The following is a 15,578-nucleotide window of genomic DNA, read 5'->3' on the forward strand; positions in this document are numbered from 1 at the left end:
CAGTGAAAAGTTTTTATCGAGGATGTAAGGCATGTGTACGTGTAGGAAGAGAGGAAAGTGATTGGTTCTCAGTGAATGTAGTTTTGCGGCAGGGGTGAGTGATGTCTCCATGGTTGTTTAATTTGTTTATGGATGGGGTTGTTAGGGAGGTGAATGCAAGAATTTTGGAAAGAGGGGCAAGTATGAAGTCTGTTGGGGATGAGAGAGCTTGGGAAGTGAGTCAGTTGTTGTTCGCTGATGATACAGCGCTGGTGGCTGATTCATGTGAGAAACTGCAGAAGCTGGTGACTGAGTTTGGTAAAGTGTGTGAAAGAAGAAAGTTAAGAGTAAATGTGAATAAGAGCAAGGTTATTAGGTACAGTAGGGTTGAGGGTCAAGTCAATTGGGAGGTGAGTTTGAATGGAGAAAAACTGGAGGAAGTAAAGTGTTTTAGATATCTGGGAGTGGATCTGGCAGCGGATGGAACCATGGAAGCGGAAGTGGATCATAGGGTGGGGGAGGGGGCGAAAATTCTAGGAGCCTTGTAGAATGTGTGGAAGTCGAGAACATTGTCTCGGAAAGCAAAAATGGGTATGTTTGAAGGAATAGTGGTTCCAACAATGTTGTATGGTTGCGAGGCGTAGGCTATGGATAGAGTTGTGCGCAGGAGGATGGATGTGTTGGAAATGAGATGTTTGAGGACAATGTGTGGTGTGAGGTGGTTTGATCGAGTAAGTAACGTAAGGGTAAGAGAGATGTGTGGAAATAAAAAGAGCGTGGTTGAGAGAGCAGAAGAGGGTGTTTTGAAATGGTTTGGGCACATGGAGAGAATAAGTGAGGAAAGATTGACCAAGAGGATATATGTGTCGGAGGTGGAGGGAACAAGGAGAAGAGGGAGACCAAATTGGAGGTGGAAAGATGGAGTGAAAAAGATTTTGTGTGATCGGGGCCTGAACATGCAGAGGGTGAAAGGAGGGCAAGGAATAGAGTGAATTTTAGCGATGTGGTATATCGGGGTTGACGTGCTGTCAGTGGATTGAAGCAGGGCATGTGAAGCGTCTGGGGTAAACCATGGAAAGCTGTGTAGGTATGTATATTTGCGTGTGTGGACGTATGTATATACATGTGTATGGGGGTGGGTTGGGCCATTTCTTTCGTCTGTTTCCTTGCACTACCTCGCAAACGCGGGAGACCGAAAAAAAAAAAAAAATTCACATATAGATAAGATGAATTGATGGTAAAACTATGCAGAGTCAATGTACATCTTTATCATGATGAAATTCCCTTTCCAACAAAATTGAACAAATGAATAGTTTATGAGCAATTGTTATCATGCTCTGAACTCCCTCCACTGTCACTCCTGGCTTTGATACTGCTCTCCTTCCAATGTTTGGTCATGCAGAGGAGTTGCAAGATTTAGCTATATTAAGAAAAATGTAAGGTACTTTGCATTTTTCTTTTATTATTAATGAGATAATGCTTTGTATTATTATGTAAAAGTAAATTTGCAAGGAAAGGGTGTAGTAAAGGAGCTGAAGATTTGGTTAAGTATGAAGGTCCTTGTTCTAGTTCCTTTGTAGTGATTTGTACTGATATTTCAGATAAAGGCAGCAGTCCATCAACCAGTGATCAAGTTGGGTCAAAGTTGACCAGCTCAAATCTAAAGCCCACTTACGTACTTTCACCTTCCCTTGTGGCAAACAACAAACCTCGGCCAAAGCCTATCAACAAAACCAACAACCAAGGGTAAGTTTGTGTTCATATTGACCAATTTCTTGATTCTTTTCAATCTTAGAGAGTATTTTATATTTCATTTTTTATTAATGGCATTACACTGGTAATTACCTGTTTGTACTGATGGATAGGGAGCTTTAGGCTGATCAAGCCCCATTTTGATCTTAAAACTTCTTAGATATCAGTATTTTGTCTCCGTTAATCATAGTCTCAACCATTTGATTTCCTTCATCCATTACTTTTAATATAAAAGCACTTCCTTAAATCCTTATTGACAAGTTTTTTTGCCTTATGTCTTGTTATTTATGATTGTTTTATCTGTACATTCCTCAAAGAACTGTTCTCTGTCTTTTACCTGTTTTAAAGAGTGATCATATCACTCTTCATTCTTCTCTCTTCAAGGTGGACAATTTCAAATACTCTTGCCTTTCCCTGTAGCCCATCTCCCTTAATTCTTGTACCACCTTTGTTGCTTTCCTATTGACTTTCTCTTTAAATTAGCTCTGTGCTTTTTTTTTGAGCATTGACCACACATGAGAATTATATTCTAGTTTTGGCCTAATGCATGATGTGAATAGCTTGCTGAATATTTCTTTATCTCTTTTTACGTGACCATCCGCTAGATGAGAGTTCCTGGAGGGAATGGATGACAGAGACATAGGTGATAGATGAACTTGAATACAAATCCAGTATTTCCTTGCAGACAGATGGTCTTCATTTCTTTCCTAAGAAGGTACTTTGGAACAGGTTAAGGGCTGTGCTGACTTGTTCTGGCAACTTATTTCCTGCTTGATGATGATTGTATTGAGGTCTTCTTTTGCTGTTCTCTATCATCATTACTTTACATTAACTTGTGCTCAATGTCACCAACCATGTATCAAACCAATTTTGGAGTTGTTAAGGTCCACTTGTAAGTTGCTTATTAGTTCCTTCACTTTGGTATAATGGGTAATAATATTCATGTTGGATTTCCTACCTTCTAGCGAGTCATTTACATTGATTAAGAAAAGAAATGGTACCAGAACAGAACCCTGTGGCACTCCTGGTGACCTCATCCCATTTTAGAAAGGTTCCTCTGACATGCATCCTGTTTCCTTCAAACTGGAAAATATATTCATTCAAGAAGTCTTCACCTTATTCCTGTCTGGTGATATAGCTTCTTAATCAGCCTCCAATGTGATAGCATCAATTGCTTTCTGGCAGTCTTGATACAGACATTCCACCTAGCCTTTCTGTATACTTTAGACAGTATTCTTTCTTGTAGAGATCTGAAAGGTGTGTTGCATATGACCTCTTTTCTTGAAAACCATGTTGGCTCTTACTTTGGTTATTTCTCCTCTGTAGAAAGTCAGCCATATGCTATCTGAAGATCTTTTACTGAAATATCATGAACAAAAATTTGGTAATGAAGTGTAGGAGGGGGTAGGACAGGATGGTGTGAGTGTGAGTTGGAATGAGGTGGATGTGGTGGAAGAGGAAAGCTTTAGGTATTTGGGAGATGTAGTTACATATGGAACCATGGGGGCTGAAGTGAGTTTTAGGGTCAGAGAGGGGAGTAAGATCCTAGGTGTGTTGAGGAGTATGTGGAAGATGTCAGTTTTTGCAAAGATGAAGATTGGTATGCTTGAAGGTATAGTAGTTCCAGCAGTGTTGTACGGATGTGAGTCCAGGTAAACATCAAGAACTTTAAAGAATGGTAGTTTGATTATTATTGATGCTTTGGCAGAAATGCATTAATCGTTTTCATGTTTTCATTGATACTTAACTGGCAAAATATTTGCCATAGAATGAATCTTGGTATTTTAACATTTTATAAGTGATGTGTTTACACCATACTTCTTGTTCCATGTTAAAGCAAGATTAACCAATAATGTATGTTGTAGGAATGTGATTTTTTTCTTACAGGAATAATCGCCACTGGTTGTTTAGGGGATTAGAAGATCCCAATGAGGAGAGTTCTGAAGATTTTCTAAAACCTACAAAGTATCCTAGTGTAAGGAAGCTGAACTTGAAGGCATTCAAGGGAGTCAAGGGTGACTCAGCCCCTCTGGGCAGTCCAATTGTCAGAGTAAATGGGGAATCAGAGAGTGCTGATGCAACTTCACCTCTGACAACCCCTGTCAGTCCCCTTGGTGACAGTACTCCTTTGCATACTAGTGGCCCACCCTCACATGAGAATTCTCCCACACCTGACATCATTAAGGTAATCTCAAAACTGTTTATTCTCTTGTAATTGTTGACTATTAACTTTTCAGAAAAGAAGCACGACAGAATTTTTTCAGACTTGTTAGCCATTTCCTTTGTTTCCTGCACAGCAAAATAGTGCTAGGAGCATATAAAAAGACAGCCTTCTTTAGAAGCTTACATCTACACTTTAGCTGTCATGTATAATTTACTGAAAATGGAGCCCCCTTCCCACAATCATTTCCTACAGGCCTCTCCATGTTTTCCTTTGGCAGCTTCATATGCCATGGTTTGGGCCATATAAATGTGGAGGGAACAAGGAGAAGTGGGAGACCAAATTGGAGGTGGTAGGATGGAGTAAAAATAATTTTGAGGGATCGGCACCTAAATGTACAGAAGGGTAAGAGGCGTGCAAGGCATAGATTGAATTGGAATGGTGTGGTATACTGAGGTCGACATGCTGTCAATGGACTGTACCAGGGCATGTGAAATGTCTGGGGTAAACCATGGAAAGGTCTGTGGGGCCTGGATGTGGATGGGGAGCTGTAGTTTTGGTGCATTACGCATGACAGCTGGAGATAAGTGTGAATGAGTGTGGCCTCTTTTGTCTATTTATCTGGCGCTACCTCACTGAAGCAGGGAATAGCGATGATGTTTCCTTTGGGGCGGGGTAGCACCAGGAACGGGTGAAGGCAACCACGTATGAATATGTATATGTATATGTAATTATTATCCCTGGGGATAGGGGATTAAGAATACTTCCCACGTATTCCCGGCGTGTCGTAGAAGGCGACTGAAAGGGGAGGGAGCGGGGGGCTGGAAATCCTCCCCTCTCGTTTTTTTTTAATTTTCCAAAAGAAGGAACAGAGGGGGCCAGGTGAGGATATTCCAAAAAAGGCCCAGTCCTCTGTTCTTAACGCTACCTTGCTAACGCGGGAAATGGCGATTAGTTTAAAAGAAAAAAGAAAAAATATATAATTATATGTCTGTGCATTTGTATGTATCATCCCTGGGGATAGGGGAGAAAGAATGCTTCCCACGTATTCCCTGCGTGTCATAGAAGGCGACTAAAAGGGGAGGAAGTGGGATGCTGGAAATCCTCCCCTCTCCTCTTTTAATTTTCCAAAAGAGGAACAGAGAAGGGGCCAAATGAGGATATTCCCTCAAAAGCTTTGTCCTCTGTTCTTAGCGCTGCCTCGCAAATGCAGGAAATGGTGAATAGTTTGAAAAAAAGAATGTGTATGTATATGTATATGTGGTTTTAGAACTACTAGAGGATGTGTGGATCAGGTGTTTGCTTTGAAGAATGTATGTGAGAAATACTTAAAAAACAAATGGATTTGTATGTGGAATTTATAGATCTGGAGAAGAGTTGATAGAGATGCTCTTTGGAAGGTATTAAGAATGCAAAAGACAACAAAGGCCACATTCGTTCACACTCAGTCTCTAGCTGTCATGTGTGATGCACCGAAACCACAGCTCCCTTCCACATTCATGTCCCACAAATATACATATATTCATTTATTTTTTTTTATTATACTTGATTGCCATTTCCTGCATCAGCAAGGTACTGCCAGGAAATAGATGAAGAAAAAGACATCAACTCTCATACGCACATTTATACATACATGCCCAGACATGGACATATAAATACATATACATCAACATATATATTCCATGTGTGGCGAAGGTGGCGATGGGAATGAATAAAGGCAGACAGTGTGAATTGTGTGCATGGGTATATATGTATGTGTCTGTGTGTGTATATATATATATGTGTGCATTGAGATGTATAGGTATGTATTTTTGCGTGTGTGGATGTGTATGTATATACATGTGTATGGGGGTGGGTTAGGGCCATTTCTTTCGTCTGTTTCCTTGCGCTACCTTGCAAATGCGGGAGACAGCGACAAAGCAAAATAAAAAAAAAAAAATAATATTTACATATGCATACACATACACAGTCATATACATATATACACATGTACATATTCATACTCATTGCTTGCCTTCATCCATTCCTGGTGCCACCATGCCCCACAGGAAGGCTCTGTCCCATGCACACCTTACATCCTCCTGCATATTCAAACCCTGAACATTAAAGGCATCTTTCTCTCCATTATCCTTCCGCCTCCTCCTTGGTTTTTCCATCCTCTTGTTTCTTCCACTTTCAACATGTATACCTTTTTAGCTACTACTTACTCATTCTTTCCATATGGACAATACATATTATCCTCTGTCTTCTTACTATGACACCTCCCTCTTTCCCTGTCTTTTCTTACACACTTATCCTTTCCCAAACCACACATTTTCCTCAATTATTTCATTGCAGTGCATCCAAATCCTTACTTTTTCATATAGTGCCCTCATCTCACATTCCTGCAACAGTTAGGACTACCATATCTCCAAACATACCCATCTTTACCCTCCCAGACAGTGACTTTTTCCCACATGCCTTTCAGTGTGCCCAAGACCATTGCTTTGTCACCCAACCTTTAGCCTGCTTCAGCTCCCATAGTTATATCTGTTGCCATGTCCACTCCCAGTTATCTGCAAAACTCCACTTTCTTTAGGTTCCCTTCATTTAAACTAGCATTTGTCTCTCTCTCCCATTAAACTTAATAACTGGACTTTCATTTACATTAACCCTCAACTTTTTCTTTTCTTACACTCCTAAACTCAGAAATTATCTTCTACAGTTCTTCACTAGAATCTACCACCAGAATCATGTCATGAGCAGACAGACCTGCAGACCTCTCCTGTTCTCCAAGACCTTTGCATTAACCTCTTTCCACCCCAAGTTCAAACAGCCACAGTGATGTAACACATCTCTGCTGCAGACCCACCTTGATTGGAACACATACCTCCCTCTCTTACTTGCACACATGCCTTACTCTCCTTGTGAAACTCCGCATTGCTTTAGGTAGCTTACCTATCACACTGTAGATTCAAAACACTTTTCACAAAACATCTTTGTTAACCTTATCGTATCCTTTTGTAGATCCATGATTGCCACTGACATATCTGTTTTCTTTTTTTAAGTATATCTCACACATTTTTCAAAGCAACTACATTGCTTTCCCTGAAGGTTTTTCATATGATTTCATGTTTTGCCCATATCACCCATACTTTAAGTGTTAAAGCGGTTATTCTGAACCTGATGTTTTTATTTGCGTCATGCTTAATTTCCTTTTAAGATGTTACAATATATGTGATTTTTCTCTTATTTCTAACAAGGGTGGTGAAGTATTTTTAATTTCTGTTGTTAAATGAATTAAACAGAATTTTTGCATGGAATTTTCATCACAGGGTCGAAACAAAGTGAAAAGACTAAATTTGGCAGACAAACAGCAGCAGATGAATGACACATTGGCTGACCTTAATGTGAATCATTTGAAGGTCACAGAGTCCACAGATGAGCAAGTGAAGTCAGAGGAGCCTGGAGAGCAAGAGAAAGCTGATACAGATGTAGAGGCTAATAAGGAGAATAACATTTCTCTCTTCAATACGTCGGCTGAAGATGACATCCCAGAAATCATCAACAAGCCCTCCGATAAACCACATCCTGCAAGTAAGTGTATTTCATTGCCCTGATCCTTACAATATTTTAGAAATGGTATTTCAGTTGTTGTTTCGCTGATGATACAGCGCTGGTGGCTGATTCATGTGAGAAACTGCAGAAGCTGGTGACTGAGTTTGGTAAAGTGTGTGAAAGAAGAAAGTTAAGAGTAAATGTGAGTAAGAGCAAGGTTATTAGGTACAGTAGGGTTGAAGGTCAAGTCAATTGGGAGGTGAGTTTGAATGGAGAAAAACTGGAGGAAGTGAAGTGTTTTAGATATCTGGGAGTGGATCTGGCAGCGGATGGAACCATGGAAGCGGAAGTGGATCATAGGGTGGGGGAGGGGGCGAAAATTCTGGGAGCCTTGAAGAATGTGTGGAAGTCGAGAACATTATCTCGGAAAGCAAAAATGGGTATGATTGAAGGAATAGTGGTTCCAACAATGTTGTATGGTTGCGAGGCTTGGGCTATGGATAGAGTTGTGCGCAGGAGGATGGATGTGCTGGAAATGAGATGTTTGAGGACAATGTGTGGTGTGAGGTGGTTTGATCGAGTAAGTAACGTAAGGGTAAGAGAGATGTGTGGAAATAAAAAGAGCATGGTTGAGAGAGCAGAAGAGGGTGTTTTGAAATGGTTTGGGCACATGGAGAGAATGAGTGAGGAAAGATTGACCAAGAGGATATATGTGTCGGAGGTGGAGGGAACGAGGAGAAGTGAGAGACCAAATTGGAGGTGGAAAGATGGAGTGAAAAAAGAGTGAAAAAGACGAAAGAAATGGCCCAACCCACCCCCATACACATGTATATACATACGTCCACACACGCAAATATACATACCTACACAGCTTTCCATGGTTTAACCCAGACGCTTCACATGCCTTGATTCAATCCACTGACAGCACGTCAACCCCGGTATACCACATCGCTCCAATTCACTCTATTCCTTGCCCTCCTTTCACCCTCCTGCATGTTCAGGCCCCGATCACACAAAATCTTTTTCACTCCATCTTTCCACCTCCAATTTGGTCTCCCTCTTCTCCTCGTTCCCTCCACCTCCGACACGTATATCCTCTTGGTCAATCTTTCCTCACTCATCCTCTCCATGTGACCAAACCATTTCAAAAACCCTCTTCTGCTCTCTCAACCACGCTCTTTTTATTTCCACACATCTCTCTTACCCTTACGTTACTTACTTGATCAAACCACCTCACATCACACATTGTCCTCAAACATCTCATTTCCAGCACATCCATCCTCCTGCCCACAACTCTATCCATAGTCCACGCCTCGCAACCATACAACATTGTTGGAACCACTATTCCTTCAAACATGCCCATTTTTGCTTTCTGAGATAATGTTCTCGACTTCCACACATTCTTCAAGGCTCCCAGAATTTTCGCCCCCTCCCCCACCCTATGATTCACTTCCGCTTCCATGGTTCCATCCGCTGCCAGATCCACTCCCAGATATCTAAAACACTTCACTTCCTCCAGTTTTTCTCCATTCAAACTCACCTCCCAATTGACTTGACCCTCAACCCTACTGTACCTAATAACCTTGCTCTTATTCACATTTACTCTTAACTTTCTTCTTTCACACACTTTACCAAACTCAGTCACCAGCTTCTGCAGTTTCTCACATGAATCAGCCACCAGCGCTGTATCATCAGCGAACAACAACTGACTCACTTCCCAAGCTCTCTCATCCCCAACAGACTTCATACTTGCCCCTCTTTCCAAAACTCTTGCATTCACCTCCCTAACAACCCCATCCATAAACAAATTAAACAACCATGGAGACATCACACACCCCTGCCGCAAACCTACATTCACTGAGAACCAATCACTTTCCTCTCTTCCTACACGTACACATGCCTTACATCCTCGATAAAAACTTTTCACTGCTTCTAACAACTTGCCTCCCACACCATATATTCTTAATACCTTCTCCAGATCCAAAAATGCTACATACAAATCCATTTGCTTTTCTAAGTATTTCTCGCATACATTCTTCAAAGCAAACACCTGATCCACACATCCTCTACCACTTCTGAAACCACACTGCTCTTCCCCAATCTGATGCTCTGTACATGCCTTCACCCTCTCAATCAATACCCTCCCATATAATTTACCAGGAATACTCAACAAACTTATACCTCTGTAATTTGAGCACTCACTCTTATCCCCTTTGCCTTTGTACAATGGCACTATGCACGCATTCTGCCAATCCTCAGGCACCTCACCATGAGTCATACATACATTAAATAACCTTACCAACCAGTCAACAATACAGTCACCCCCTTTTTTAATAAATTCCACTGCAATACCATCCAAACCTGCTGCCTTGCCGGCTTTCATCTTCCGCAAAGCTTTTACTACCTCTTCTCTCTTTACCAAATCATTTTCCCTAACCCTCGCACTTTGCACACCACCTCGACCAAAACACCCTATATCTGCCACTCTATCATCAAACACATTTAACAAACCTTCAAAATACTCACTCCATCTCCTTCTCACATCACCACTACTTGTTATCACCTCCCCATTTGCGCCCTTCACTGAAGTTCCCATTTGCTCCCTTGTCTTACGCACTTTATTTTCCTCCTTCCAGAACATCTTTTTATTCTCCCTAAAATTTAATGATACTCTCTCACCCCAACTCTCATTTGCCCTTTTTTTCACCTCTTGCACCTTTCTCTTGACCTCCTGTCTCTTTCTTTTATACGTCTCCCACTCAGTTGCATTTTTTCCCTGCAAAAATCGTCCAAATGCCTCTCTCTTCTCTTTCACTACTACTCTTACTTCTTCATCCCACCACTCACTACCCTTTCTAATCAACCCACCTCCCACTCTTCTCATGCCACAAGCATCTTTTGCGCAATCCATCACTGATTCCCTAAATACATCCCATTCCTCCCCCACTCCCCTTACTTCCATTGTTCTCACCTTTTTCCATTCTGTACTCAGTCTCTCCTGGTACTTCCTCACACAAGTCTCCTTCCCAAGCTCACTTACTCTCACCACCCTCTTCACCCCAACATTCACTCTTCTTTTCTAAAAACCCATACAAATCTTCACCTTTGCCTCCACAAGATAATGATCAGACATCCCTCTAGTTGCACCTCTCAGCACATTAACATCCAAAAGTCTCTCTTTCGCGCGCCTGTCAATTAACACGTAATCCAATAACGCTCTCTGGCCATCTCTCCTACTTACATACGTATACTTATGTATATCTCGCTTTTTAAACCAGGTATTCCCAATCATCAGTCCTTTTTCAGCACATAAATCTACAAGCTCTTCACCATTTCCATTTACAACACTGAACACCCCATGTATACCAATTATTCCCTCAACTGCCACATTACTCACCTTTGCATTCAAATCACCCAACACTATAACCCGGTCTCGTGCATCAAAACCACTAACACACTCATTCAGCTGCTCCCAAAACACTTGCCTCTCATGATCTTTCTTCTCATGCCCAGGTGCATATGCACCAATAATCACCCATCTCTCTCCATCAACTTTCAGTTTTACCCATATTAATCGAGAATTTACTTTCTTACATTCTATCACAAACTTCCACAACTCCTGTTTCAGGAGTACTGCTATATTTTTTTTTTTTTTTTTTTGCTTTGTCGCTGTCTCCCACGTTTGCGAGGTAGCGCAAGGAAACAGACGAAAGAAATGGCCCAACCCACCCCCATACACACGTATATACACACACGTCCACACACGCAAATATACATATCTATACATCTCAATGTACACATATATATACACACACAGACACATACATATATACCCATGCACACAATTCACACTGTCTGCCTTTATTCATTTCCATCGCCACCTCGCCACACATGGAATACCTTCCCCCTCCCCCCTCATGTGTGCGAGGTAGCGCTAGGAAAAGACAACAAGGCCCCATTCGTTCACACTCAGTCTCTAGCTGTCATGCAATAATGCCCGAAGCCACAGTTCCCTTTCCACATCCAGGCCCCCACAACTTTCCATGGTTTACCCCAGACGCTTCACATGCCCTGATTCAATCCACTGACAGCACGTCAACCCCGGTATACCACATAGATCCAATTCATTCTATTCCTTGCCCGCCTTTCACCCTCCTGCATGTTCAGGCCCCGATCACTCAAAATCTTTTTCACTCCATCTTTCCACCTCCAATTTGGTCTCCCACTTCTCCTCGTTCCCTCCACCTCCGACACATATATCCTCTTGGTCAATCTTTCCTCACTCATTCTCTCCATGTGCCCAAACCATTTCAAAACACCCTCTTCTGCTCTCTCAACCACGCTCTTTTTATTTCCACCCATCTCTCTTACCCTTACATTACTTACTCGATCAAACCACCTCACACCACATATTGTCCTCATACATCTCATTTCCAGCACATCCACCCTCCTGCGCACAACTCTATCCATAGCCCACGCCTCGCAACCATACAACATTGTTGGAACCACTATTCCTTCAAACATACCCATTTTTGCTTTCTGAGATAATGTTCTCGACTTCCACACATTCTTCAAGGCTCACAGGATTTTCGCCCCCTCCCCCACCCTATGATTCACTTCCGCTTCCATGGTTCCATCCACTGCCAGATCCACTCCCAGATATCTAAAAGACTTTACTTCCTCCAGTTTTTCTCCATTCAAACTTACCTCCCAATTGACTTGACCCTCACCCCTACTGTACCTAATAACCTTGCTCTTATTCACATTTACTCTTAACTTTCTTCTTTCACACACTTTACCAAAGTCAGTCACCAGCTTCTGCAGTTTCTCACATGAATCAGCCACCAGCGCTGTATCATCAGCGAACAACAACTGACTCACTTCCCAAGCTCTCTCATTCACAACAGACTTCATACTTGCCCCTCTTTCCAAAACTCTTGCATTCACCTCCCTAACAACCCCATCCATAAACAAATTAAACAACCATGGAGACATCACACACCCCTGCCGCAAACCTACATTCACTGAGAACCAATCACTTTCCTCTCTTCCTACACGTACACATATATATATATATATTTATATATAGGAAAAGAATGAATTGGAATGATGTGGTATACCCTGGGGATAGGGGAGAAAGAATACTTCCCACGTATTTCCTGCGTGTCGTAGAAGGTGACTAAAAGGGGAGGGAGTGGGGGGCTGGAAATCCTCCCCTCTTTTTTTTTTTTTTTTAACTTTCCAAGAGAAGGAACAGAGAAGGGGGCCAGGTGAGGATATTCCCTCAGAGGCCCAGTCCTCTGTTCTTAACGCTACCTTGCTAATGTGGGAAATGTCGAATAGTTTGAAAGAAAAAAGAAAATATATATATTTATTTATTTATTTATTTTGCTTTGTCACTGTCTCCCGCGTTTGCGATGTAGCGCAAGGAAACAGACAAAAGAAATGGCCCAACCCACCCCTATACACAATGTATATACATACACGTCCACACACACAAATATACATACCTATACATCTCAATGTACACATATATATACACACACAGACACATACATATATACCCATGCACATAATTCACACTGTCTGCCTTTATTCATTCCCATCGCCACCTCGCCACACATGGAATACCATCCCCCTCCCCCCTCATGTGTGCGAGGTAGCGCTAGGAAAAGACAACAAAGGCCCCATTCGTTCACACTCAGTCTCTAGCTGTCATGCAATAATGCCCGAAACCACAGCTCCCTTTCCACATCCAGGCCCAACACAACTTTCCATGGTTTACCCCAGATGCTTCCCATGCCCTGATTCAATCCACTGACAGCACGTCAACCCCGGTATACCACATCGATCCAATTCACTCTATTCCTTGCCCGCCTTTCACCCTCCTGCATGTTCAGGCCCCGATCACTCAAAATCTTTTTCACTCCATCTTTCCACCTCCAATTTGGTCTCTCACTTCTCCTCGTTCCCTCCACCTCCGACACATATATCCTCTTTGTCAATCTTTCCTCACTCATTCTCTCCATGTGCCCAAACCATTTCAAAACACCCTCTTCTGCTCTCTCAACCACGCTCTTTTTATTTCCACACATCTCTCTTACCCTTACATTACTTACTCGATCAACACCTCACACCACACATTGTCCTCAAACATCTCATTTCCAGCACATCCATCCTCCTGCGCACAACTCTATCCATAGCCCACGCCTCGCAACCATACAACCTTGTTGGAACCACTATTCCTTCAAACATAGCCATTTTTGCTTTCCGAGATAATGTTCTCGACTTCCACACATTCTTCAAGGCTCCCAGAATTTTCACCCCCTGCCCCACCCTATGATTCACTTCCGCTTCCATGGTTCCATCCGCTGCCAGATCCTCTCCCAGATATCTAAAGCACTACTTCCTCCAGTTTTTCTCCATTTAAACTTACCTCCCAATTGACTTGACCCTCAACTCTACTGTACCGAATAATCTTGCTCTTATTCACATTTACTCTTAACTTTCTTCTATTTTTATATTGTCATTAATCCTGGATTGTTTTCTTCCTTTTGCTCTTCTCAGTAACCGTAGTTCTGTTAGTTACCCTGGTTTTCTGATCTTGATAAGTAATTAATCCTTAAGATGCCATTTTATTTTTATATTAGGTTGCACTGAACATGGAAAAATTAGAGTTGGTCATCATATAAACACAGTGGAGAACCACTAGTCCTGTCTAGATGATGTGTATGGAAAAGATAAGCTTGTCCGTGTCTACTATCAGACCTTCTGTCTATGTAGAATATTTATTTTTCTTTCCTTTATGATTATTATTGATTTTAACTAATTACTGGGTACTGATTTGGTTTTTGGAAATTTGCCATAACTTTTTTCTAGCTGTTGGTAAGTGATACTCATTTTAGTTTTTAACTGAGGTATCAAGTGCATGCTGCATTTAGAAATTTTATTTCCAAACCTGTTTTCAGTAAAACTGCATAATCAGGCATCCTATCTCTTAAGTTACATTCCTTCCTAATAGGTCTGTGAATGAGTATTCTTATTTTTAAATTTTTGGCATTTTTGTATGTTCCCTTTACAGGAATCAAATTGACTCGCTCTGGTTACTTCACACTCCCCTCCATGGATGAACTTGGAGAAATGATGGATTCAGAGGGAAGATGCCTTGTAGAAAACTTCACAGTTGGCAGATATGGATATGGCAACGTGTGCTTCCTTGGGGTTACAGACGTTACTGGCCTAGACCTGGATGGAGTAGTGTTCATCTTGAGAAAACAGATTGAGGTGTATCCAGAGGGTACTCAGAAACCAGCTCAGGGCCAGGAACTCAACAAACCAGCAATTGTAAGTTTGATAACATTTTATATGTATCTTTAAAAGCAGAAAGTTGAGAGTTGGGGGAGAGTGTTATCAGCGGGCTGAGCTTACAAGTATGAAGTCCTCAAGGTAAACTGTAGATTTGTCTATAGGGTTTGACTTTGGTAGTATGCTCTGTTTGTGGTGCATTATACACAACAACCAGAGCATGACTGTATCTAAATGAGGCAGTTGCTCAGCTGTTCTTGATGCAACCTTGCCAAGGCAGGTGAAGCAGTTTGGCATAAAAAAGAAGTTTGTATTTAAGATGATAGTCACAGGTAAGTCGGAGGGACACCATTGAATAAGTTTATGTGAAATGGAGTTGTTACCATAGAAGGTGAGAATTTTCTGTAAACCCTTTTGGTATGGGTAATTGTGATGGGGGTCTTCTATTGTAGTGTTCAACATTTTATGGATACAGATTAGGTGAAAATGAGGCAGAAGTTTAGGATTTAATGATGAAGGCGTCAGTAGAGTTAGTGATGACTGCATAGTTAACCAGCACTTCAGTGGTTGTCAAGTTGCACTCCTCTGATCCAGTTAACTGTCTTATCTTTCCGCCTTGCCTGCACATGAACTGCTAACATTCTGTCCAAGAACATAGTCTCTTCTTGCCATGCACATCATTTGGCAAGTCACACAACTCATCCTTTGCAACTATAGATTTTCCTGCAGTGAGTGCTATGCACTACCCATGCTTTTGGCAAAATGGTTACAAGCAATATATAAAGGTAACAAGTAGGAACATTGGGCAAAAGTGGTACTGGAGTTCACCAGTTATGGAGACTTT

General features: G+C 41.6%; 1 protein-coding gene across 4 annotated transcripts in view; it reads left to right on the forward strand.

Annotated features, from left to right (window-relative positions):
- LOC139758490 (nuclear pore complex protein Nup98-Nup96-like) overlaps window positions 1–15,578 on the forward strand; it is a 162,364-nt gene that overhangs the window by 51,134 nt on the left and 95,652 nt on the right. For all 4 annotated transcript variants that reach the window (XM_071679978.1, XM_071679980.1, XM_071679981.1 and 1 more), the window contains exons 11-14: window positions 1,581–1,725; window positions 3,619–3,916; window positions 7,207–7,468; window positions 14,511–14,773. In XM_071679978.1, the coding sequence (XP_071536079.1) occupies window positions 1,581–1,725; window positions 3,619–3,916; window positions 7,207–7,468; window positions 14,511–14,773 (968 nt within the window). The remainder of the gene's footprint in view (window positions 1–1,580; window positions 1,726–3,618; window positions 3,917–7,206; window positions 7,469–14,510; window positions 14,774–15,578) is intronic.

Source organism: Panulirus ornatus, chromosome 30, assembly GCF_036320965.1.
Source record: "Panulirus ornatus isolate Po-2019 chromosome 30, ASM3632096v1, whole genome shotgun sequence".
Taxonomy (NCBI): Eukaryota; Metazoa; Arthropoda; class Malacostraca; order Decapoda; family Palinuridae; genus Panulirus; species Panulirus ornatus.